This window comes from Cinclus cinclus, chromosome 1 (genome assembly GCF_963662255.1).
Source record: "Cinclus cinclus chromosome 1, bCinCin1.1, whole genome shotgun sequence".
Taxonomy (NCBI): Eukaryota; Metazoa; Chordata; class Aves; order Passeriformes; family Cinclidae; genus Cinclus; species Cinclus cinclus.
In genome coordinates, this window is record NC_085046.1 from 67845712 (window position 1) to 67873529 (window position 27818).

General features: G+C 39.3%; 1 protein-coding gene across 1 annotated transcript in view; it reads left to right on the forward strand.

Annotated features, from left to right (window-relative positions):
• The first annotated feature begins 798 nt into the window (after positions 1–798).
• Positions 799–27818, forward strand: part of LYRM4 (LYR motif containing 4) — an 86577-nt gene continuing 59557 nt past the window's right edge. The window contains exons 1-2 of the mRNA XM_062491737.1: positions 799–935; positions 22057–22177. Coding sequence (XP_062347721.1) covers positions 850–935; positions 22057–22177 — 207 coding nt within the window. The 5' untranslated portion in view covers positions 799–849. The remainder of the gene's footprint in view (positions 936–22056; positions 22178–27818) is intronic.

Consider the following 27818-nt stretch of genomic DNA (forward strand, 5'->3'; position numbering starts at 1 on the left):
GCATGTTCCACTGTTCTGCTATCATTAATATAAAGTTGTTTCTCACATTGAGGTGAAACTTTCGGGTTCTAGTTTATGGCCACTGCTCCTCATCCTTTTGCTGAGCATCACTGAAGAGTCTGGCATCACTCTCTTGTAATCCACCTTTGATATACTTATATGTATTAATGAGATCCCCTCCCAGTCCTCTGTTCTCCAGACTAAACAGGCAAAGCACCCACAGTCTCTCCTCATGCAGACAGATGCTCTGGACTCCAGATTATCTTCGTGGCCTCTTCTGGATCTCTCCAGTACATGAAATCTGACTACAAATGTGTACAGCGATTCCGAGGCAACTCCCAGCACACATCACTTGTTGCTCTCCGATCTCCCCCCAGCCAGCATCCACCTCCCCGTGTGGCACACCGAGTACGGGGCGCGCACATCGCGCTGCTGCCTTCGCCGAGCACAGCATTTGAGCCTTGGTTTCGATTTCCCCGTCGCTCGGGCCTTCCCTTCCCGCCTTCGGGCCCTTCACAGCCGCACGGCCGAGCCCGACGAGCACCCCCGGCACAGCGGCGCCTTGGGATCCCCGCCGGAGCTGCCGGGCAGGCCCGATCCAGCGGGACCCGGTAACCGACCCCGAGCGCCCCGAGCCCGCGGCCCCCCACGGCTGCCCCTGCCGGGGACTCGCTTTTCCCCGCCCGCGCCTTGCGCTGCGCCCGGGCCGAGCCGTGGCCGCCGCCGCTCCGCGCCGCCACTCACCGCCGGCCCTGCGGCTCCGCTCCGCCGCGGCTGCGCCCGTCGCGGGCGAAGGGAGGGCGGGGAAAAGGGGCCTCGCCGCGGGAGGAGCCGCTCGGTGTCGGCAACATGGCAGCGTCCAGCCGTGCCCAGGTGCTGCGGCTGTACCGCGCCCTGCTGCGGGAGAGCCAGCGCTTCAGCAGCTACAACTACAGGTGCGGGGAAGGGCTCCGGGGGCGGTGGACGCGGGGCTCCCCGCCGAGGCGTGGGGTCCCGGCGGTGCTCGGGGTAGGAGCTGCGGCCTCGGGAAGAGCCGAGCCGTGCCCTGGAGCGACAGCGGGACCGGCACCGGGCTTGGGCCCGGCTCCGATCGCAGGGAATGGGCAGCCCCCGGACTCTCTGCCGGGCCCCGGACTGCCGTAAAAGCACCAGGGTGTGGGCTATTTAGGAAGAAGGGACAGGACAGAGAGTGTCCTAGCCTGCTCTGAAGTACTTGTGCTGGGTCTGGGCTCCTCAGTACAAGAAGGACAAGGAGCTGCTGGAGAGGGTCCAGTGGAGTGCCACAAAGATGAGGAATGCTCTGGAGCATCTCTCTTCTGAGGAGATACTGTAGGAGCTGGGCCTGTAGGAGCTGGGTCTGGAGGAGGGAAGACTGAGAGGGGAGGTCGTTAATTCACATAAATATCTCGGGGATGGGTGTCATGAGGATGGTGCCCGGCAACAGGATGAGGAGCAAAGGCCATAAGCTAAAACACAAGTTTCACTTCGACATGACGAAGAACTTCTTTATACTGAGGTTGGCAGGGCACTGGAACAGGCTGCCCATGGAGGTCGTGGAGTCTCTCTCTGGAGAGATTCCAAACCCACCTGATATGTTCCTGTGTCACCTGCTGTAGGTCACCCTCCCTTGTTGGACTAGATGATCTCCAGAGATACATTCCAACCCTAATGATTTTGTAATTTTGTGAACCTGATATAGTTCGTGTCTGATCTGTGTGCTGCCCGTTTCCTGGCAGAGGAGAGCTGGGGTCAGGCTGTAGCCAAAGCCTGGCAGCATGTGCTGTTGTCCACGCTCAGGGTGCAGTGAGGGTTCGGGGTTCACTCTCCCCACCACACAGCATACCGGCTGCCTGCCTTCTCTGGCTGTCAGTGAAAGGCACACACTGTTTTTTTGGCAAAAGATAGGTGTAGGCTTGTTCTCCTTTAGCTATCTGCTGTGCTCACACGAGGTGCTGCTCACCCACACTGGCAGAATTGCATTGCCCAGTGGTAGTTCATTTACTTTACTACTCAGTTGTACCACAGGAAGAGACATGTGAGCTACCTGTGCTGTGAATCACCTCTCAGGTGAGAACAGAAGCCTTTAAACTTGCACAGTTGTGGTGAGCTCTGTGCCCTGCAAGGCACAGGTATTCTACAAACCTCAGGTGCAAGGGGGTGCTCTAGAAGAAGGACTGTGGGGCTGAAAATGAGCTGGTACTAATGAACGCCAGCAGCTGACTCCATGCAGCATTGTGTGTTTGCACCACATTCTGTTGCTATCAAGGCTTTCTCCTGCTCTTTGCTATCCTGAGTGTCCCTGGCTTGGTAGCCTTGCTCTGGCTAGCAAAGACAACATTATATGTAATGGAGATGGCTTGAGATGTGCAGTTGGTGAACAGCTGAATGAAGCTTATGTCTGGTCCACATGGCTTTTTTTCAGCCATGGGTTTGTACTTTGGGGTGAGCAGTGAGGAAGTGAAGTCCACAGCAGATTTTAAAGGGTAGATATTATATGGTGTGCTTACCTTGCAGATCTGGTTTTTTGACACCGTATCACAGTGCAAGTTGTGCCTTTCCTTTAAGGGAAGATCTCTGGTTTTGATGGGCCTGTCCTTAGATACTGTAGTACCAGAAACCATCTAAAACCTTGTGGTGTATACACATCTGTGAGCACAAAAAACCAGCAGTTTCCAGCAAGAAATGATCAGCAGCTGTTATATTTAAAGGTCTGCTGTGACCACAACAATAGTCCTGCCTCGGTGTTTACACCGCACCTATAGGGAAAAGGAACACCCTGCTGGCTTCTTGCCTGCCAAGATAAGCACCCTGTCGTGTCCTCAGGGCTGCTGTAATATGATATGGCAGTGCACGGGAGTTAATGCGAGGACTTTGTGTAAAAACCAACTTGCAGCAGAGTAGAAGGTGTTATAGATTAATATTATTGATTCATGAGTTCAGCTCGACTTCAGATATTTCAGTATCAATACTGTATTACTGCAAATTGTATATTTGTAAGAGTATGTCTGGAGTATGATCAGCTAGTTATTGTCTCTTTATTTGCTTACCGTGCTTTTTCTTCTAATTTGGTTACTCTGGTTTAACTTAGCAGGCAGCTAAACACCACACAAGTGCTCATTTGCGCCCCTCTCCCCAGTGGAATGAGGGAGAGAACTGGGGGGGAAAAATAAAATTAGTGGGTTGAAATGAAGACTTTTTAATAGAACAGAAAAGGAAAGGATGATAATAATAATAATTATTAGAATATATGAAACAAGTGATGCACAGTACAGTTGCTGCCAACCAATGTCCAGCCAGTTCCTGAGCAGCAGCCCCTCTCCGGCTTTCTCCCCGGTGTGTATACTGAGCATGACACTGCATGGTACAGAATATCCCTTTGGCCAGTTTGGAGCATCCTGGCTGTACTTCCTGCCAGCTTCTTGTGCCTCCCAGTCTACTTGCAGGTGGGTTGGTGTGAGAAGCTGAAAACTTCCTGACTTAATGTAAACCCTGCTTGCCAAGAGCTAAGAGATCATCAGCATGTTGTCAACATCACTCCCATGGTGAATCCAAAACACAGAACTGTGCCAGCTACCAGGAAGAAAATCAACTTTGACTTTCCAGAGTACATATAGATTGTGATGGAAAATTCAACTTTTTTGGTTTATGTCTCTCTGAGTAAATATATTCTTTATGTCATCTCATAGCTCCAGATTTTCTTCTGCCACCCAATAGAACTTGTGTGGTAAATGTGAAGAATATCATTCATATCTTAAAGTAACTGAGGTCACCACTGGCAGCCTTCAGAATAACACAGGAACATCTCCAGTGTCCTGAAGTAAATGTCACGGAGTGTTTGGAGACCCAGAAGTGTATGCCAGGTTTTAACAGCAGGGAAAGGGAATTTAGTAGACTGTAAGTAATTTCATGTCTGCCCTTCTGCCCTATTACCCAAGCAGACAGTCTGAGCATGGGAGAGTGATTTGTACTGGAGGAAAATCAATATGCAGAGAGGCAAGATGTAAGGTTTTAAATCAAAAGGGTGGTTTTTAACAAGTGTACTATTTTCTTCTGCTTGGATGACAAAAAGTAGAACCTCTGATGCTTTACAGTTTGTTGGATTATAGTCTCAACTAAATGGATTTAAGGGACATTTCTAAATATCATTAGTGATTTAAATAATGGTATGTTGTAACTGGTTTTGGTACAGAAAACGAAAGAATTTATAAACTTGTGAAAGCCGTTAAAATACATCTGGTTGCAAATGAAGATAATCAAAAGCTTAAAAATTTCTTGTTTGTCTTACATGACTGAAGCTCAGTGGGAATCTAGTGGGAGTTCTCTCCAAGACAGTGCAAGACTGGAGCAGGTCTTCCCTGAGAGAGTTTGTCATCTTCATTTTTGAAGGAGTTTCATAATAGGTTTAGACAAAGAGCACCATGGCTGACCTCACCTTGTTGCATGGAGGCCTCTTTCAAGTATGACATGGATGTGGAAAAGCTCCAAAGAGTCTAGCTAACCAACTTACTATGACTTTCAGATCCCTAGCCTTCCTGGCCCTATGAAGATATGAACAATGGGTAATAAGTTCAGGGTAACATCATATGACATGCTTTCAGCTCATCTGCTTTCTACTTCTTTAATTTCTTGTAGTTATGAGCAGTGTCAGAAGCTTTGAGCCTGTCTGTTGGAATTTTTCTGCAAATAGTTTTTAAGGTCTTTCTTGATTTATTGCAAATTTATTTCAGTTATCCATTATGTTCTCTTTTAACTGGTGGAAGTTGCATTTTTATTTATAGATACATTTCTTTCTTGTCTCTCTAAATTGAATTTTAATGGAATTTGATTTTTCTTTTAGAATGTGCAATATTATTTGGCTAATAAAGCTATCCAGAATATAGAAGAATCAGGGAAGAAAGTTTATCAAAACAAAATTTGTCAAAATAAATTTGTCAATTTGTTTGCATTGGAAACAAGTTAATTGAATGCACGCAGTCTCATCTGAGACATGTCCTTCAAGATTTTGAAATTAGTAAATCTGATTTTTGCAAATGACTGCTAACCTAGGAACAAAACAGAGCAAAAAAATTTGCACTGTTTTTTTTTTCAGTGCCCATTGCTTTTCCTACTTAGACTGACAGTTGTTGATCTGATTTTAGGGAGTCATGGAACATAGAAGTATCAAACAGTCTCAAGATTGCTGCCCCTTGTTTTTGTGGGGACTTCCATTTACCAGATGTCTGCTGGGAATATGATGCCACAAGAAAGGAAGGAGTCTAGGAGGTTCCTGGAGAGTGTGGAAGATATATTCCTAATGCAGCTGGTGAGGGAACCAAACAGGGAAGTCACCCCACTGGACCTGTTGTTTGCCAAGAGAAAAGGACTGTTGTGTGATGAGAAGAATGGAGGATGCCTTGAGCACAGCAGTCCTGAAATGATAGAGTTAGCAATTCTCACAGAAGTAAGGAAGAGGATCAGCATAACTGATCCCCCTTGGACTTCCAAAGGGCAGATTTGGGCCTGTTTAGGAGACCTGTTCAGAGAGTCACTTGGGAGGCAGTCCTGGAGGACAGCGGTGTCCAGGAAGACTGGACATTCTTCGGGACAGAAATCTTCAAGGTGCAGGAGCAGGCTGTCCCCATGTGCTGGAAGATGAGCCAGCAAGGAGGAAAACCAGTCTGGCTGAACAGAGAGCTTTGGAGGGAACTCAGGAGAGGAAAAAAAAAAAAAGAAAAAAAAAAGCAGAGTTTACAGAGTTTTTGACCTGGAGAGGAAAGGGCAGACTGTAACAGAGAACTCCATGGATGTCATGAGGGTTTGCAGGGGCAAGATTAGAAGAGCCAAACCCCAGGTGGAACTTTATCTGGCTACCCCCATAAAATAAAATAAAAAAATGTTTTTATAGATACATCAGCACTAGAAGAAGGGCTAAGGAGAATCTCCACCTTTTTTTGGTTGAAGAGGTAAACATAGTGACAAAGGATGAGGGAAAGACCAAGGTACTGAGTTCCCCATTTTGCCTCAGTCTTGACAGTGAGACTTTTCTGGATACACAGTTCCTTTCATGAGAGCACCTGGATTTTTGCACAAGTGTGGGTTAAGTTGACCCATATTTGCATGATGACCTATTCTTCAAAGGGACATAAAGCTGTTAAGATTCTGCTAACAACTCTTTCAAGAACATACCTCACACCAAGTAAATTTAAAAAAAAAAATTCCTGTCAGTGTTTTTTGTTGCACTTTTCACTTAGGTATTTTAACAGCAGTGTTAAAATTTTACATGTGACAGTTATCCAAGCTGAATAAGCCTTTTGCTTACTGGAATTACTAATGAAGTTTGTGATTGACAAGGCCTGCCAGCAGATGTTTGTTTCTGTGTGTTAGGCAGGAAAAAAGTCTTAATTGTGATTAAACAAATAAAAGTTCAAGACAATAATGAGAAAAAAGAGGCATGGTTTTCTGACCAAAATGGTAGTTTGTAGCTGAGATAAGAAATGCAGGAAAAAAATTAAATTGTCAGTTCTGTCCAGCAAAGATGACTTACTTCTTTTTAGGTGCACAGTGACGGAATTGCAGTTTACAGTATCTGTTTTTCCTCAGCTTTGCAAAGAATGCACATAACTTATTTTTTCTTCTTTGTATGTAATTGCTGACTGTATACTGAGTGGTAATAAGCTTCAGGATTTTTTGAGTTAATTTCCCATTTACTGACTGTGTGGTAATCTCTGTCATGTGTTTGAAAAGTATAAAAATGTCAGGGCTGCAAGCAGCTGTGGTATTCCAGAGTCCAGGGTGGTTCCCATCCTGCATTGGTGCAGACACTTGTTTTGGCCTGGAGCTGCATGACCCAGAGTCAACGTGCAAACAGGCATTGCACGTTTTCCAGTAATTTTGTGGAACAGTCACACAGACTTGTGGTTGGCCTTACTAATACCTCTTTTTTGGGGGAATTAAATTTTAGTTATTATTTCAGTGACCACGTACCATTTTGCCATTATATTATCTCTTTTATATATATATATTCTTATTATCCTTATTCTGTCAGAATCATGTATGCTTGAATAGAGAAGTCAGCATTTTAAAGAGTATAAGAGTATCTTAATGGAAATATATGCAGTTTTTGGGAAAATCTGAAGGTATAAGAACCTGGTTTTGGATTGGGGTCTGATGTTGTTAAGTATTTTCATTTTACATAAGTGTTGTATATGTATAAAATATTTTGGAAAGGCAGCCAAAGCACTCTGTTTCAAAAATGATAAAACATAGCCATTAGTTACCCTCAGAACATATTTCTCTGAAATTTTAAAATTAATGGAAGTTTTATCAAATACTTTGATTTCTTAATAATAACGTTACCCAAATGAAAATCATTGCATCAAAATTCTGTTGATCTTGTTCATTAGGAGTTGTCTTTGGTTTAAATGTGCAATTTGTCATTTTCCAAATACATTCACTTTACCCTTGTAAAGTTACACTCTTCCTAAACAATTAAATGACATCTGTGCATCAGGTCTGATGTAACTTTGTTGATTTTTGGTTTTTTTGTTGGTTTTTGGGGTTTTTTTTGGTTGGGGTTTTCTTTGGGGGGGCAGGGTTTGCTGGGATTTTTAGTGGTTTTTTGGTGTTTTCTAGTTTTGTTACTGTTTTGGTTTTTTGCAGAGGAGAACTTTGAACAGTAGTAACTTGGAGGGAGAGCTTGAAGCACATACAGAGTGTACAGAGTTCTGGAAAAATTGAAATTGAATATTTAGAAGACAAAGCTTCCTCAAAAGACTTATCTACTGTTTTAGTTATTTTATTTTATTTGAGTAAAGGCACCCAAAATGAGTAAATCTGCTGTGGCTGTTTGCTATTCTTTGTATAGAACTGAAGAACAGGGACATACTTCTTTTTACATAGGATTTAATTACCAATAGTGTTTGCTTGAGAACTAATGAGAGTAGAAAAAATACTGCCTCTGGTAGTGGCTCATACCCATATATATATGCTTATGATTTCTGGTAAATGAAAAGCACTTTGTTATGTAGCTGTAGTATTAAAATTCATTAAAATGCTGTCCCAGTTGACCTCCTTTCCTTACTCTTGGATGTGGCTTTCACACTTAGTTCCTCTGTCTTCATCTCTTTGCTGCCCATAATGAAAAGGTGCTGGCCTCTTAACTTCCAGATGTTTTGAGATACAGTAGACACGGGCTATTATAATTTCAAGTGTTCTTTAGAAGATCAGCATTCTGGATTAAAAAAAAAATCGAAGCAATTTAAAAATAAAAAAGGAAACTGCAGTCAATGAGGCAATGCTTAGAACCGCTTGCTGTAGTACTGGATGGCAAGGATGCTCTCTGAGCTACCTCTTCAGTAAAGCTCTTCCCTGTGTTCTTGGGTTCGCTGACCAACAAAGTATAGTCCTAGATGATACATAGTTGTCTGCTTTTCAAAAAGGAAGTGGGGATCAAAGGAGACTTTCTTGGTAGTTACCTTGTGTTTGTAAATACTTGAGCCAGCTGTTCTATTTTGCACAGAATTCAGTACAAAAATGTACTTAGTGAGAAGTATTCTTGGGGATTCTTGATACAGTTTTTTCTCAAGGATGGAGATTCCACAAGTCATCCAGACAGTATTCTGGCTCGGGTGGCATTATGGACTACAGCTTTTTTCCCTTAATTTTTTTCTGCATTCTATTCTGTTCTCTTCTAGTCTGTTCTATTCCTTTTTACCTGCTCTCCATATAAAAATTTAACATTTTTCTCAGGATACAATGCAACTGAACATTTAATATGATAAAAGAATTCAGTTGAGTTCCTATGCTTTCTTCTTGAACAGAATGTGTCCAACATAAAATCCTTAAAACATTCATCAGGAAAATTTGAAGATCCTGTGCTGGGAATGGTATTCAGAGACTCAGGGCTCAGTCCAGTACTTAGGGCTACACTTTCTTCAGCATCCTGTTTGTTACAAAGTCCTGGGAACTTAAGATTTTTTTAAAAAAACTTTTTAAATAAACAGCAATTGGTTAAATCTCCTTTTAGTTTCTGAAGAAGCCTATGCACAAGATAAATATTATGTGTGTGTATGCATATTGTATGTATTGGTATCAAGAAATCTAGAATTCACTTCTGCTCAAACCCTTTTGCAAAATCAGTTTGAAGCATGCTATGAATCCACTGTGGAGACTAGAGAGTGTATGAAAGGTGTGTTAGTCTTATTAGAAAATAATGTCTATCAACAGGTCTTGACAGTACTTCTGAGTGTGCTTGTCTGGCATGTCCTGGTCTGGAACCATTAAAGACCTGTTTCTAAATCATTAGCTTGTTTAAAAGTAATGCTGTCTTATTTTTACTGCCAAAGAAAATGTGTATCTGAAAAATGAAGTTAAAATATTTCCCTGAGACTATAATTCATTCTAGTATATTGTTAATAATCACTAATCCTTTATGGTATTGAAGCTTTTATAATTAAACTTCTGTGACTTTACGAGCCTTTGAAAATAACTCATTTTATCCTAAGACTTCAGTCTTTGCAGAATTGTCTCTATCTCTGTCATGCACAGGGTGTGATTTCTGCTAGCTGGGATTTGCTTGCAGGATATACATGGTATTGTTACTTGGTAGTGTTTTTTTACAGGCCTTATATGTTTCCTCAGCAAACGTACAGATTATCACAACACTCAGCTGCAGTCACACACAGATGTAAACATCCATTTATTGTTTGCCTGAGCAGGAGGGCGAAACGTGTGGGCAGATTTCCACAGAGCTTTGGTGTTGGAGAAATTGGTTTATCTTGTGAAGGTTACACGTTGTGTGAATGTTAAATTTCTGCAGACTATGTTAGAATAGCAATGAAAGAGCCAAATGTGGTTGGGGTGGGTGGTTGGGGGTGTGGTTCAGAGCCATCATTTATTTGCATTGTTAGTCACAGCTAAAAAGAGAGGAACTAAAAGTTGAAGGGGCCAGGTACAAACCATCACATTCCATAAAGTTTCAGGTTGAATCACTAATAGAATTCTTTGTGAAAAAATAATTCATTCATCCATCCATAAAATATATTCAGTGTTTTTATTTATTTGAATAACATCAGACTGCCTCCATCTCAGGAAAATGTTTTAAAGTCAATATAGCTCAAAGGAAATGCATAAAACAGTCCTTGAAGCTTATAGCTTGAATTATACTGACAATGTCAAATTGAACTGTATTGTGTTGCCATGAAACTAACCTGCTACTAAGTTTCAGAAAACATCTTTGACTCATCTAGAATATCACAGCATTTTCCTAGTACAATAAGTTAGCAAATAGGTTTTCAAATTAATGGTCTTCATGTGTAAACTACTTTTGAAGGGAAGAACATTGATTGATTGATCTAAGTAGTTTTATCACTGGCCAAAATAAATTAGATGTCTCACTCATAATGTTTTTTCCCTGATCTGACTAATTTACAGTATGAAAATAAATGTTCAAGTGTTTTGTTTACACAACAGTAATAAGTAATGCATTTCACATAGAACTCTAAATAGGTTTCTTGATTTCCAGAGCTATTGAGCACATTTTTTACTGAATTTAATTTATTATTTTCAGTCCATAATTTATCCCTAAAATTGCTGCCCATTATTTGCAGATTTTGTATGGAAATATGAATACTTATCAAACTGCTGCTGGCACTCTCACAGTCACTTCCAAAAACAAATTCAACATGGGATGAACATAGTCCTATAAACTACAGCAATACAGGGTTGGACAAAAAAGTGTACTGTACAAAACTCCTTGTTCTGCGAGCTAGTGGCAATGCTTACTTACCTGCATGGTCTTTGAGGCTTGGTTCTGGGCTTTTATTTCACAACAATTTGTTGAAACCCTTGAAGGAGAAATTTTCTGTCAGTGCAAGTTATTGCTGCCATTAGCTGGGGACCTTATGCCTCTGCAACTTGTGTTGGTAATTTGTTCGTAGATTGGAAACTTTTTTTGCTACTCCAGGGAGTGGAAGGTCATGTCTCATGTGAAAGGTAAGGTAATCTGCCCTGATCATAATGTTATGCAGAAAACTGTATGATAAGTAGATCACTCCTAATACCTCTTTTCCTCTCCTAATATCTCCTGCAGTAACCGTAGCCAGTACTTGTCTGAGTTATTGAGTTTTGAGCCAGATGTTAATTCTGCATTTAGAGTAAATGTTATCTGAGAAGAAATTCTTGCAGCCAGCAGCCATGCGCTTATGGGAGGAAAAGGAGCTGGTGTTTACTGTATGTTTTCTTTTTCTTTACTTCCACACAGAGGACAAAAAGTGCTACCAGCACTCATGTGAGTGACTAATTTTCTGTAACTTTTAGCTAGCTATTAAATATTATATGGGAGGTTTTGTAGCCCATTTTTGGCTTGACATACAAAATCTTTTATGATATATAAATGTACCAGTCTGAACCTAGCCTTATTAAATAGAATGTATAGAGATATATAATATGGTAATTTTTTTTCATTCATAGTGTATGACTCTTAGAGAGAGTGTTAAGAGGTTGACTGGAGGACTCTTCAAAAATTACTGACCTTAGCATAGGTTCACCTCTAAATTTTAATGTCTGTATTTAGCATACTTGGACTTGACTAGATTAAAAGGTGTTTGTCAATGCTTCTCTTCTTTAAAAAGGAAAATTGACTCTTCTCTTGTCTTCCCAAATACTTCTGATTTCCTTTTCAGTTAGAGTAGTTAAACTGCATAAGTGCACAGAAGATCTGACAGCAGGTTTATTGAATGACTTCTGTTCACTGGACTAGAATACCTCAAGTTTAAATTTAAACTCTTTTTTATGTCTGATATTAAAGTATATCTTGTCAGATCAAAGTATTGTGTTGTGTGCTGGGATCTACAGTTTGGGAAGTAGAAGTGTATGCACCACAGTTTTAGAGGTGGAGCTCATACATAGCCCAGAAGAAACATTTTGTCTAGTAGCTGCTCTTTGCTTCATGTTTGGCAGACAGATAATCTGTAGGAAAAATACTAGGAAAAAGCATGTAACCCGGATTTTTTCTCTCTTTCTTTAATGTGAAGTAGCTTTGTAGAATGTTACTTCACTTGGGTTTAGTATTGCTTTGATTCCTGTTTTACTTCTGGACTTCAGAGAAATGCATAGGATCTGTAGGTCCTGAGAAGCCGAATTTACTTTACTGGAGCTATCAGAGGTCTCAGGTATGTCTTAGCTGGACACCATCCCGCCCCAAAGATAAAGAGCTGTGGACATATTGTTCCATAATTTTCCTGTAAATGGTCTGGCTTTTTTAAGTGCTCACTTGTGCTGGTAGCACCTGGGAGGTGAGAGCTGTGGAGTGCAGAAAGTCAGGGTGGGCAGTTCTGGCACGTTATGCCTGGTGCACAGGGGTGTTGTGTTATTTACAGGGATGAAGATCGAGTGTGCCTACCTGAAAACCTCAAATCTGTCTCACTGCATGGTACATCAGTTATTCAGCTTTAATGAGCAGAATATTCTTTTTCCTTCAATCCTTGCCTCTGTTTACCATGGGTCCTCCTGGTCTTTTTTTCATGTAAGAAGCTGCGTCTGATTTCCTTTGGGGATGAAGTGACACCCAGAATCTGTATCTTTTGCATTTCTGGGTCACTGTTCAACTCAGGATGGGGATTTTAGCCTCTTTTTCTTTAGTCCGGATGTAATCATCTCTAAAGTCTGTGAAGACTTTCATATCCTGTAACTAATTAAATAGAGAGAATACAAAAGGAAATACCTAGTTCGCTTGACTTTCTCTGCCTTAAGTAGTGTTCAGAATGTACAAAATAACCCGCATTTCTTTTTTTCTGAGCCTTTGGTAATAGAGTCATCTGGATCTGAGCTTCCTGACAGATTGCATGCATTGTCCAAAGGCATATATTTACAATCCCAAATGTCTGAAAATAATACTCAGCACTCTGTTGTATGCACGAAGTAGGATGCTGATACTATTACAAATTCCAAATTCATTTTTTTAGGCTGTAGATTTGACTAATAGGCTTTGCATATATTATAATTTTATGTGCTGCTAAGAAATTTCAGATATCCATCATTGTTGTGAAAATTGATGTTGTAAATTTGCTAAACTGAATGAGGGAAGGTCATTGAGCCAAATGGGGGTAGGAAGTGCAGTGGGTGGATGTTTGTCATTGCTGACTGAGTTATAAGGAACAAAGATTTTTGAATAAGCTGTAAAGCTGATAGAAATGGATGAGAGAATAACTTTTGGATAGTAACTTCAATATTCTAAATCCTGTAACTTCCAGTATGTTGTTTATAAATAGAGCAGGTGGTGTGTTACTTCATGAGAGTAGCTTAATAAATTTTATTTGTAGTTTATTGTTGCTTTTCTTGTGAGATTACTGGACCCTATCTAATTTCAATGCAACGTCTTCCACTTGAACCTATGATGTTTACATCTGTCTCAGGAATCCCAGGTTTACTTGAGCAAAAATCAATGGGTAAAATTAACTGTCTTTATTGCTAGAATCCAAGGATCACTTCTGCAAAGTAAAACTTTGTTTGGAGTCTGTTCAGTATACTGAAAATTACTAGTCTGTCAAAATGGCCAATGAAGTTTCACCTCAGATGATGTTCAGAGAAGTGTTTCTCTAAATCTTTCCTAAGTCAAAATATCTCATTTATTTTAAAACTCTATGCTGTTAACATATTTGTGATACTTGACCTCGTTTCTCTTCTAAGAAACTGACATAATTTCCATATTAAAATACTATGTGTCTTGCAACTAGATATTTACTTTTTCTTTACTTTCAGAAATAATATTGTGCTTCAGAAATGTCCTATCAAAATCTTATCATCATCCAGACCAACCATACTGCAGACCAAGAAGTTAGAATATCCCAAGACTGTATGTTCTGCTGCTTAATTAAAATAATCTTAGCAACTATTGCTTCATCGAAGGCAAATCATTTTCCACTTTGAAGTGTAAAATATTTGCATCCAGAAAGGCTGATTAGCACCCAGTGCTTCCCTAAATAAAATCACCAAGAGGTGCAGTATGTTTAGCCCTCTTCAGCGTACCCAAGTCACAGAATCAGAGAACCTGGAGAGTTGGCATGCATCCACAAGGATCATCGAGTCCATCTCCTGGCCCTGCATAGGACCATCCTCAAAAGTCACACCATGCTCCTGAGAGCATTGTCCAAACACTTCTTGAACTCTGCCAGGCTGGTGCTTTGACCACTGCCCTGGGGAGCCATTCCAGTGCCCAACCGCTCTCTAGGGGAAAAAACACTTTTCTAACTAAATCTCCCCTGACAACTCCAGGCCATTCCCTTGGGCCCTGCCACATGGAGCAGATCAGTGTCTGCCCCTCCTCTTCCCCTCATGAGAAGTTGTTACTGCAATGAGGTCTCCCCTCAGTGTTCTCTTATCCAGGCTGAGCAGACCAAGTGACCTCAGGCACTCCTCATGGCTTCCCCTCAAGGCTCTACACCATCTTTGCTGGCCTCCTTTGGATGCTCTCTAATAGCTTAGTATTTGTTCTTATCTTGTGGTGACTAAAACTGCACACAGTATTCAAGGTGAGGCCATACCAGTGCGGGGAGAACCTCTAGCCATGCTGAAAAGAGAAATGTTGGCCACAGCATTGGACTAAAACTTATCTTTCCAGAAAAATACTGTAGTGGCTATACACAGCAGGTCAGGCCTTTTTTATGAACTCTTCAGAAACAGCAGCACAGAAAATGGAGGGGTATATATCTGTCTCAAAAGGAAAAAGAGAGAAATCAGCCTTATCAGGTTTTGAACTTGTCATTTCAAGGCATTCCCTGCCTTGTAATTGGACTGCTGAGCTACCCCGGTGTCCTGGCTGTAGAGCAGTTGGCAGGGGCTTGGCAGTGAAAGCTCAGCAGAGAGCTATTACTCATTTCAGGCCATCAGGACACTTTTCATCTGTGGCAAATTCAGGTTATAGTTCCTGCAGCACATCCTTGCCTGCTGCCTCATTAACTGAACAACTTGTGCAGTTGGGTCCTTCACTGATAACCCTCTTTTTAGCCTCTTCTGCGATATAACATTGAAATTGCAACTCCAATTAAGATTAAAAGGATACTTTCATTTGGATATCTTTACTTTTTTCTTATAACCCTGACCTTCTGAAAAGCACTCCCTTCTGCAGAGATTCCTTATGTTTAGAATTAGGCCAATAACTGCTTTTATTTTAGAAATATGGCAACAAAAATATATGTTTCAGTGAATTGCAAAAATAACCATAGTTAACTATGAATAACACCAGTAGTATTCTGGGAATAAGAAAGTCTTTGGGAACAGAGCTGTGTGCTCTGGCACACAGATGTGTCAGGAGTTGCTCAGCCAGCTGATTGATGGGAAGGAGTTCACATCTGAAGTTCTGCATCCAGTCTTGCCCTCCTCAGCCCCCCATCAGAAAAGGCACAGACAACCCGTAACAGCTCAGCAGGAGCTACCAAGGGGCTGTAGTACTTGTCCTGTGAGCAAAGGCTGAGGGTACTGGTCTGGTTCAGCCTGGAGAAGAAACAACATTGAGAGAACCTGAAAGCATCCAGTACCTCAAAGTATCCAGAGGGGCCTGAGAGGAGAAAAAATGACAGCAGATGTAAAGTGAAGGAAGAGAGGCTTTTCAGACTGGCTTTGAGAAGCTTCTTCCCCACACTGGCAGCCAAGCAATGGAGCTTGTTGTCTGGTCAATGTCCTGTTTTTCAAGACTTGACTGGACAAAGCTGTGAATAATCTGATCTGGTGCCATCACTGACCCTCCTTTCAGCAGGAGGTGGGACTAGAGACCTAGACACATTTCCTATGTGAATGATTTGGTGATCCTGTTGGTCAGGTGGTCATCCGCGCTCTCTGCTTTGAAATGGGTACAGACATAAACTGATGAAAAGATATAGTCAGAAAATATAAGCTCTCCTTCTCCAAAAACACCCACAGGTCTTTCCCTCTAAAAATCTAGGGAGGCTTTTTTAGGTTTAGATTGAAAAAAAAAATTAAAATAAACTAATGGAAAAGGTTCAAGGTTTTAGTAGACATTTTGAGATCTGGGATGCAAAATAGCAAAATTTATTTTAGAAAAAAGCTACAAATCCTTGTATCTGATCTTACAGCATGTGTTATATGCACTGGGTTACAGTCACCCTCTCTCAAATGTATTTTCTAATGTTCATCAGTCTTTATTCCTATTCTCTGTTATTTTGGGTTAATCCTCTCTCATAAATTATCTCTAGTGCTGTTCTATTCCAGTTCTATTCTATATTTCTTAGCAGTTGCATTGGAATTCATGTTTTGTATGTTAGCAGAGAAACCGAATAGTGGCTGGTAGGTTTCTTTCTGTAGGCTTTTTGTGAAGACTGTGTAGTGACTGTGCTTTGTTAAAAAATTCATGGAAATAATATTGAGTTAACTAGAAGTTCCAGTCTTTCTTTTTCTTTACTCTTCTTTCCTCTCTTCCCAACATCCCTCCCACCACCCTGATTCCCCCAAAGAAATCCTGGTTTCAAGAATGGGCTTTGCTTTGATTTTTTAGAAAACAGGCAGATGTAGTTGTTGTTGTGCTGTAACTTGAGGTGGCAATGCTGAAAGTGTGTCTAGTGATGGAGTTTGAGGAACAACTTGTTGATAAAATGTTGTGTCCATGCCCCTCTCTTGGTCTTGGGTTTAAATTAGACCAGTCACAACTACTTCCCTGTGAGGCACCTATCTTTCAGTCTCAAACACATACCTGTTGTAAAGTGTTTCTTTATTTAGTCTTAGATGGTAATTGCATGCAGCTTTTACTTCACCTTAATTGGCGTTTTAATAAGACCTTTATAGTGGAAAAAATACTGTAAATACATACATACACATATATATGGAAATATGCATGTGTACATATATACATATGTGTAAATAAGCATTCCCTCAGAAGTAATTCTGTACATGAACACATCTTCACTAATGCAAATAAAACTTTACTGTGAGCTAAAATTATTTTTCTGCAGATGCTTTTTTGTTATAAAAACTTTACCTTTTTAAATTATACATAATTCTGAAAATTTAATTGGGCAAACCTCATCTAGCCTTCATTTTGCTAGTAATAATGGGAAATTCTGAAAATTCATCCCGTTGCTACCATAAGTTAATAGATGTTACTTGGAAGGCAGCAGCGGTTAAGAAAATACAGTTTAGTAAAAGCAAGCTGATCTTCTATGAAAAGAGTCCCTCACTTGGTGTAATGCTACTCCATTGTAAAGGAGTATCTCACTTTTACGCATTGTGTCTTTAAGTAAAAGCATCCTATCCTTCATTCCAGAGCTGTTAATCCCAGTGGGCTTCCTAGAGCTCGGCTACTGCTCGCTTGCCTTAATGTGTTGAATGCAACTCAAGCTAATAAGGAGAAATGCATTTTACTCTAGATGAATTCCAAAAGTCTTGAATATGAATATTCTAACCTGGCCCCTTCCCTTGTGATCTGTTTTGCTTGCATAGATTGTGTACCACAACTGTCCTTTCCTATCCTCATGTGCGTGCTCAATGGCCAACAAACTTGTAGTAGCCGTTGTGTCCTGCAGTGTTGTGCCTGTGACTATGATGTGACCTATTAATATGTTGCATTTGTTGACAGGCACAAAGCCAAGATGTCAACATGTTTGTAAAGATGTCTTGTAAAGATGACTTAAACCTTTAGTGTAGTGCGATACTGGCGAATGCAAAGCAGTGCTGAGAAAAATATTGCTTGGCCAGGTTTATTTTGAAAGTTTGGAACTGTGTACTTAACCAAATATGTTTGTGTGATGTTTCAGCTTCTTTTCATTTACCAGAGCACGAAGATTTTTTTTTTTTTTTTGGGTCAGGCATGACATAAGTAAACATTTTGAAATAAAATAGATAAATCCCCAAGCAGTTATTATTTTCTGAAGTACCTGGATTGTGATTTCATTTTTCATTAACAGTCATTGTTTCAGATTTTGCTTCCTGTAAGACTTCATTTTTATGAGTACACGTTAGGCTTTTGATTGTGCTTCAGGGAAGAAAACAGGAACTCTTTGAAGGTAGAGTATTGGGCCAAAGACTGCTTTCTCTTTAGTTTTTGCTATTATTTGGCAGCACTATAGTCTCATAACATTAGCAGGCAATGCCCATTGCCTGAGAGTCTGTGATAATGTTTTGGCCCTGACCTTGTTCTCGTATTAACCCCCACCTACTCCTGTTTTCTGCTGATGTGCATCTGTTGCTTTGTGTAGTCATCCACCTGCAGTGGCTTTGGTCTGAAGCCATCACACCGAGTCTACTGCCCATTGAGGACATTATTTTGATATAATTGGGAATTAATTGTGTGGCAGATCCACGTAAGTAGGGTTCACAAGAGGTGTTTTGAGTGTGCATATGTATGAGACCGCTGAGTGAATATATTCAACTGTACACTCTTGCTTGGGTCCTGCTGTCACTAGGTCACAGGTCCTGCTGTCACTAGGTCACTGGAGAAGTCTTTGCAGAAGATAAAATCAAAGGTGTTCTCTATTCAAATTTCAGTGCACTTGGAAGATAAAAACAAAATATCTTGTTGCATCTTTCAGCCATTTTTCAATAACTGTTTTCAAAGAAGAGGTGGGGGAAATAATGAATTGTGAAATGTAGTTTAAGACTTAATTTAAATTATGTTTCCTAATTAATACCACTGCATTAGGAGCTAGGCTTTCCCCACAGGTCTGTAGGAGCTCTTTGAGTGTACTGTATCCAATACTGTTCTGTTCTGTTTCTCTGGAGAGCTAGCTTGGTACCTTCTCACTGAAAGGTCCCCTCTGTGTGACTCGCTTGGCCTTTCTGATGGAATCAATTGCAAACTCTGTCCATCAAAATCAGTACTGCTCTATTCCCTCCTCCTTAGTGATGTTGCTTATATAGTTCCATGGAGAGCTGATGAAGCTCACTCATCTGCAAAAAAAGCCCAAAACAACAAAAAACGAAGTTAACTCTTGTAGTAGGTTGGCCTTCTCTCCATTTCCCAAGCTGGACTGGCTCAGCTGGAGCCAAATATCAGACTGTGCTGGTCTGAAGGGGGCAGAGGGACGGTTTGTGCCTGCCAGGGTGGAAAAATTGCAGTAGCTCCTCTTCACATTGGCTTAAACTTGGTGCAGTTCCTTTGTGCCCCTTTGGGTAAATAATCATCTGTAAGGTACAGCCATCACTTCACTTGCCAGTCTTCTTTTCAGCTCTCACACTGGCTGCAGATAGTGCTTCTTTTAGGATTATGTAAAGTTCATGAAGACAGCCATGCATTCGCAGCCACTGGCATTTCTAGGTGTGCCTTCAAATGTGACAGGTTTGGGTTTGGTGTGTTATGCTCATTGAACTGTAGATACACTCCATTAGAGTGGCTGATCAGCAGACCAGTCTGTTCATCAGCCAGAAGATCTCTGTAGCAGTGCTCTGCAAAAAACAAACCCCAACAGATGCATGTCTGAATGAACAGGTTATTCTCATACATGTATGTCTTTACTATGTGTTGCTTACACACATGATTTTCAGAAAGGCTGTTTTTCATAGATTTGAAGCAATATTGCATTTCTTATGGTAGTTCTAGCTTTTAATGCATTCTCAGTTCAAAAACTGTTGAAATATAGTGTTGAGGTGCTGAATTGACACTGCTCACAACTGTTGTTGCATATAAAAAGATGTTCTTTAAAAGAAAAAAAAAAACACACACACAGACAAAAAAAAAGCCTTCCAGTTTGTTTATATCTTGACTTAACACTTTTTACATAATTTTAGAGAATTTGAATGTTGGTAAAATATTTCCCTGGCACCTCTCAATTGGGAAGAAAGGATACTTTGCAGTCATTATAGTATTGGATTTGAGCTCTGAATTGAACTCATCCTTATTTTAAGTGACACATTAAATCTCAGCGTGACTTTGGTAAAGAGTAGTGCCAGGCTATAGAGCTAGTCTTTGAAGTGTGCTTAGAGAGATATGGATTTACCTGTAGAATTAAGATTGTGTTAAAGCCTACGTAAAATAACTTCCTGTGGGTGTTAAAACTCCTAAAGTTTTAAAAAATTAGAAGGTAAAAAGAAAAGGAAGGTAAAAGCAGTGCAACTTTGTGATTATAGATAAAAATTGGTCTTTTTTCTATGTGCATATCTTTTTTTTCTCAACAATTGTTGGATGCAATTAGAGGAAGAGAGAGAAAATGGAACAATTAACACACCATATGTACAAAATAAAACAAACACTTCCAGTCTGTAGGTGTTACACTGAACAAGAATTGGGTTTTGTCCCATCTATATTTTTTTAATGTAGATAACATTTACTCGTTTGTATTGCATTTTGAAAGACTTGTACCCACTAATAGATACTTGCTGTTGTTGTTTTTCTCTTTTAAGCTAAATATATATATTTTTATCATCGTGTCTCTTGGAAATCTGTCCTTTCTTTCAGAAAATATTGTATCTTTTGGACAGTTTAACCCTCCATATGTATATAGGGTGATTTGAAATCTCTCCGTTATCAAGCAACAGAAATACACTACATATTAATGATTTGGGGTTGTTTCCTTTCTAGAAGAAATAATCAGCTTCCCCTTCATGTTTTGCTAGGACAACAGCTGCAGATGAGATTGAGCTTCCATACTTAACACATTCTATTAACTTGACACATCCAAACACACACTGGCTCGCTCCCTCCCGCACCCCGGTGTCACATTAGAGGTGAACAGGCCCTAATTAAAAGCACACACCATCTGCCGGAGAGTGGCGGCAGAGTGGCACTCCACAACCATCCTGATTCCTGTGATTGAAATGTATTATTTATGAGCTCAAAGACAAAATACGCTGCTTGGCTGGCGAAAGCTGCAATTAGGAGCTGGATAGCACCATCTAATGGAATGGAGTGCCACTGGCTATTCATCTGTCCTCTTCTTCCTCTCTCATCAGTCTCCTCCCCCAGTAATTCCACGTTTCAGTCCTGTCCTTGGATTTTCTATGATACTGTTTCAGACAATTTTGTCTCTTGTGTTCCACTTTTATGCGAGATTGGAAAGGGTTGTTGAAATATTAAACTAATTGTGGGGGCTTTTTGCAGCCTTTTGTTTCCTTCCAGTGCCACAATGCAGGGTTTTACTTTCTGTAGTAAAAGTGATACTGATGTGATGTGGTGGTACAGAATTAGAACGTGAGGAAGATAGATGAGCAAGATTGGTTTAGTGCATTTCTCCAGCCCTCCCAAGGACCCATGTAGTGGAAGTATCCACTGCTCCATCTGAAAATTTTATTTTCATATGGAATTTGGCCCTGTTTAGGGAGGGAGGGAAGGGAAGATGACAGTACACTACAAATTGTGTGAAAGTTCTTTACTGTGTTGGAAAGAAAGGGCAGGATTTGGGGAAAGCTGTAGCTTTGGACCTTCGTCTCTGGAAGTAGAGATCATAACCCCTTCTAGCTTGCAGAAATCATGTCCTGTTATTGCTTCTTCGTGGGGAAATGGATGAGGAGGTGTTGGGCTGAGGGGTGAAATACACCTTGTCAGGAGAGCAAAAAGATGAGGGAAAGGAGCTCTTTTTGTGTTAATTGGTCCACCAATCTCCCTTTGTTGACCACTAGATTGCAACATTGCATCTAGTAGAAATGTATATTGTATTTAGTGTCTAGCTCAGTGACCTTTAGAATATCCAGGTTAAGAATAATCAAAACATTCAAAATTATTCAAAATAATCTGGGGAGTGATTTTCTGGTCCTTAGCCTTTTCCTATGTTCTTGAGTTTTGCAGTATTCCATGCTGGGCATCCAACAGCATGGCTTCAGCACAAGCAAGTGGTTAGGACTAGAGTGATACTTGAAATATGACTTTTTTTAGAGTAACCTCCAATAGAACCACTTTTTTAAAATTATTGGTCACTACTGGTGACTGGTCTGGTCACTACTTCAGCTAGTGACATCTGGTCACTACTTCAACTCTGCAAGAGAAAACACTGAATAAAAAGATGTATGTCTAAAACTGAGCAAAATATATATGTGTGGGGGGGTGTGTTTTATTTTTTATATCAACATTTTAAAGAATGTTGAAATGACATAAATCATGGCACATCAATGAATACATGTCCTCTTATTGTTTGTCTTTAGAACATACGCCATCAGAAGGATAAGAGATGCCTTTAGAGAAAACAAGAACATAGCAGATTCTGAAAAAATAGAAGAACTGCTGAATAAAGCCAAAGCAAACCTAGAGGTTATTCAACGGCAGGTATGTATATTGCTCTCATTTTTATAGGAGTTGTCCACTACTCATTTAACTGTCTTATGCCACTAGAGATGGAAAAAAATAGCTCATTGCTCAAAACATTTCTAGATGAACATCAGTTTTGGTCTCAATTTGTTTGTCCTCCCATCCATAGGTTCAGAAGGGTGACTTTGACACTCACTTCGTCTCACTTCCTTCTGTGTTCTTTTTTTCCTATGTCCAAATAGTGTTAGAATAGTAACAGAACAAGAAAATCTTGAAGTCAATTAAGTAAATGCTGACTAAATGTGTCCAAACAGGCTGATAGGTTTTTCTTTGGAAAATGTGAGTCACAAAGTTTTCTTCAACCTTGTCTGAGTAGCATTTACAGTATCACTCTTCCTTCCACTAGGTACTATGTTACCAAGAAATTAAATAGCTTGGTTGAACTTTTTAACTTCTGATTCTTACCCACTGTCTATCTGAAGTGACCACTAAAAATTGGAAGAAAGCAAGTTTCTATGCCTGAACTCCCTGTGGGCGTTTGCAATGCTTAAGCTGCTCCTCCTTGAAAAATCTGTGCTTGCTGGCACCAGTCAGGGCTCAGTAGTACTTTTATTAAACTCTGAATGAATATGTGCACCTCCGTGCTTTGTTTTAATGTGACTCTTTAAACAACTAGCAGGTCAGTTAGATGGATTCTTATTTTAGAAGGGAGCTGGGCCCTTTGATTTGACAATTAAGTATGGATACTAAGGTACAAGTTCCCAGGAATTTAGGTACTTATTCCAGGAACAGGTGTTGTTTTGTGCTACCATAGTTTTGCTATCTTTTTTTAACCCAAACACTGCTATTTTTTTATTTAAGTGTTTCTTTAATTTAAGAAGCAATTTGGATTGGATTGTTCCAATGCAATTACATTTGAATGTTGGGATTTTTTTTTCTTAGACCTCTAGGTGATAATTGGCATTTTCAGCTCTTCTAATTCTTGCTTAAGATAAAGTCTTTCCAACTTTTTCTCATCAAAACATGATTCTCCTGATCTGAGTCCTGATAGATATCACACAGATTTTAAAATAAAACTCCTCTTTCCTCTTTTAAGTCCTGTGTAAGCCCATATGACCTTGTTTCTGTAGACCCTAAAAAAAAGATATTATTTCTCTAAAACAGACTCTTGACGGGCTGGGCTCTTGTCTAGGGTGGGGTTCTTGCCTTGCACATTTTATGAAGTTTTCTTTTAGCCTAAAAATTGCCCCTCAGCATCAGTCAGCATCTTTCTGTTATGCATTTGTTACTGTGTCACTAGGACATAGCAGAGTAATTCAGAATGGCCTCAGATATTGGTAAGCCTGCAGGGTTTTGCATGTTTGTTTCAAACATCAGCTATTTAAGAGACTTCTCCAACCTGAAAAACCAAATTGCTAAAGTTGGCTTTAAATTGGATCATTATCATCACATGTAAGAATTTCAGGAAAAATACACTTGAAAAGCAAGGAGTATTAAAGATACTGACATCATTTCCCATTTTTAACACTGCTAAGACAGTGAAGCTTACATTGAAATATCTCTTTAGTGATGAACTTCTAGACATTTTCCAGACAAAGTACAATCACATTGCATTCATTTTTGGAAGGGTTTATCTTACATGTTTTCAAGTGTATTGGATAATAAAATGTTATTATATGGTAACAAAATAGGAAATGGAAATTTTTGACAAAAAATAATCAGATAGAAGAAAACTATTTTATCAAGATAATTTTTATATGCATCCCTGCAAGAGTTGATTGTTTTGGTACTAAAGGCTTTTTTTTCCTAAAAAATTGCAAACTGTTGTGTTTTGCAGAACTTCTGTTATGTTTCGGTGTCATCTCACTCCCATCTGTAAAGCAAGAGATACATTTTGTAAAAATAGCAACACTGTCTTAAAAGCTTTTCATCAGGACTATTAAAAACCCGGGCATCTAAGTTCACATTAATATGTACTTGCTGTTGAATTTCATCATGCTCTATAGAAAAAGTTCATTCTTCCTCTGTTTAATTGAAGATCTAAGTAATGAAGTCATCTGACATTATTAAAATTTTATATTTAAAACTAACCAAGCATATTATAAAGTGCTTTTATTTTTAAGTGCAGAAACACTGAAACAAACATGAGATCTAGCATACAGTTTTTTGCTAAGTTTGGGCTTTATTATGATGTGGTTCATCTTGGTATTGCTGACTTTTTTCTAGTATGTCAGTAGAAATTAAATAATACCCCTCTTTCTGACAATTTGTTGTTACTTTAAAATCAAATTTATATTCACTTTACATTCTAATTTATGGTTTAGTCATCAAAGTGACCATTGAAGTGTAAGGTTCATAAATAACTATTTGAATCAGCCTAGTGGGAAATGTGAAGTAGTGACAGATTACTGTCATTTTGTTCATGTCAGTCACTGTACAATTTGCTTGAGTATTATAAAAGTAGCTTTATAATGCTGAAAAGCATGGGCGAACATTAATCTCCAGCTTAGTTCCCCTCTGGTTATTATTGGTTTCAATTTTATTATAGCCCAGCTAAAGGAAGGAACAATTAATTTTCAACATTGTTGGCAAAGATTTTTCTGCTTGTGTTTACTGTGTAAACAACAAAATTTTGTGACATCCTTCCTGTAGTGAAGGGTGTTGTGAGAAATGCATTGTCACAAATAAGTGTGAAATAGAAAGTTTTAAAAAAGTTTTGAGGTGAAGTCTTGAAGTTGTTTGAGGATTGTCGTAACAGCCATTCCCCACCTATGCTGATACAATTTCATTTGTGAGTTTCTATTACTGTTAGTAATGTTAGTATGTTAGTGGTAGAAGAATTTGTACTGAAATGTACTGCTGCTGCTGAAATTCAAGATTTATAAAAGCCTCTTATAAAAAACTTTGAAGATTGGCTAATACTGTTTTGAAGTTTTCTTTATGTCATTCTGTCCCTCGGTTTTTGAACTGAAAACATAACAGTGAAGTTCAAAAGCTATAGTAGACGTGTGTGCTCTGATTAAAGCCTTGTTTTTGTTTATAGGATGTCTCATTCTTCCATATTCCTTTGTAGTGCTTTCTCCTCAGTTTCCTCAGTTTTATATTGTAGCTAGAAACCGTCAGTCATCTTGTTGTCCAGCTAAGAAGGATTATTTTGTTTTTCTTGGCAGCTCTGAGCCTTTATTAACAATTTTACTGGTTGTAACATCACACAACTACAGTACTCTTCAATGAAAGGATTTTAATATTTCATAGCTTTTATTTGTCTCCTTAAATAATCCAAACTGATGAGAATCCTGGTTTGCACAAACCTTGGTCAGGGAGACAAGATGTACCGTGAATGCTCAGACAGGGCCTTGTGGATCTGCCTCCTTTACAGTTGTCTGGTCATCTGTGTTTTTTAAGGGAACAAATAAACTTTTCTTTCCAGTGTGAGTTGTTTTTCCTCAGGCTTGACCTCTCTTACTGTACCCTTCAGATGTGTAGAGCAAAGGAATGTGGTCTTGAAGCACGAAGCCTCAATTAGAAAGGTCCCGTTGGTAATGATAAATACTGAGTACTTACAGCATTTTTCATGTTTGCAGCATGTCATAAAGTACATTCTAATCCTTGAAATATCTGTTGCTTGTAGTAATTTTAGCTCCATTTCTCTTAATGGAATGCTTCATGAATATACTTTGATAAAAGCCCTTGTCACACTTAGTGGAAGATTTTGGTCTCATATGCCTTTATTTCTCCATAGTCAAAGTTATTAATGTGGTCTTGTACTGAAACTTGTGCAAAATAAGAACAATTCTTCTGGATCTTTTATTTTTCAGCAAGCCAAGTTGCCAGTGCAGTTGTGTGCAGCCAAGTACTGTGCCTTCTTGAGGTGTTCATTAGCAGTATCTTATATTGGCAGTATTGAGAATTTGAGTAACACTTGAATGGAAGTGGAAATTAAACTGCATCAGTGTACTAATACAGCACTCATATGACTATGAATTGATGACAATATAGCCATAAGGAAACTTTCTGTTAATCAAAATAACATAAATGTTAAAGCATGTTTAATAAATATTAGCAAGACAGGCAACTTCAGTTATAGTTGCTATAAAAAATTAAAGGTAGAAGTACTACCCTAGTTTACTAGACCTGGTTTGAATTGACTGCTTATCCTTTAAACAGCAGATATTCCTATATTAGTAATTGCCAAGGTGTATGTACTTCTGAACTGAAAGCATTTTGTTGAGTAATTGGAGGACTGGTACCAATTTACACAGTTTTGAGTTTCTGAAATTGGAATTGACTGTCTGAAGGAAGTTACCAAACTTTAAGAAATGTTCTGGCTATCTGAACAAGTTGCGTTTACACTGCAGAGCACTTGTAAGCTGGCCTTTACAGAAGATTAGTTTTGAAAACTCTTCTTAGTATTAATTTTGGGTTACAGGTCATACGTATGTATTCTAATTTTTATGAATATATAAGAAAGTTGCAAAATGCTGTGTAACATATTTCATTATGTTGGCAGCAGTTCTGAGGCCAACAGGAAAGAATAGCTGGAAAAGCTCTTTGGACACACGGGGCAGCACTGTGCTACTGCTCAGGAATGTGTATGGTATTGGCAAGTCATGTCTTCCTGCTGGCAGACAATTCTGTTGGAGTTCTAATACAGTTTATTCTTATCAAGCTTGCCACTGCAAGGAAGTTTTAAAATCGCAGATTATTTTACTGCTTTTCTTAAGAAGCTCTTTGAATTTTATCTCTTTTTTTTTTTCCAGCTTCACAATGGCAAATACCCATTTCTCTATAAAAATATATTTTTTTCTACCACAAAATTGTAGACTTACAGTTTTTAGATAAGAGGATTGCCCTTGGAAGTTTGCTGGGGCTTTCACTTGTGCCATGTATTTTTATTTATTACAGTTGGACATCATTTTCCAGCAAGGATAGAACTGACATTATACCCAGAGAATTTTTCTTACCTCTCCAGCCATTTACCTATATTTAAAACAAGTGTAGACACAGTAAAGTTTTTAAATGCTTCATTCACAGTAGAAGAGCAGGAGTGAGTGGCATAATCAAACAATGAACAAATATCCTGGTAAAACAGCTTTATCAAGTCTCTGCGGAGAATCCATGAACTACCCATAGACTTCTAAATCCTTGGACTGGCAGCTAGAATACATTTCTCTTGCTCCTAGCCTGTTGCAGTCCAGGTAATCAGTTTTTAATTGTTTTACCACATCATGAGTTCTCACTTGTTTGGTTCCTTACCTGCAATTACAAAAATTATGCTGGAAGCTGTGGCAAAGCCACAAACTGAATTCAAATCAGCTGACTTAGGATTTAGAAGCCACTGGGGGCATTTTCCTGTGTTTATTGGTGGTTTTAATTTTAAGTTTTTTAAATTTCAAAGCTCTTTGGGGTGATATTTTTAGGTATTTTCCTTGAGGTAGTTTAAATCCTTTTGTCATGTTCATGTTGCATTTACTTTACATGGGGTTTGAAAATTTCAAATACTTAATAACAGTAGCCTACCAGGAAGAATATGATTAAGAAAGCAATGGAAATCCTTAACATACATTAAAATTCAGAGCTCTTGACTTAGAAAGAGGCACAGATGCAGATGAAGAAATGTAAAGCATAGGATGGATAATACCTGTCCTTCAGAAAACAA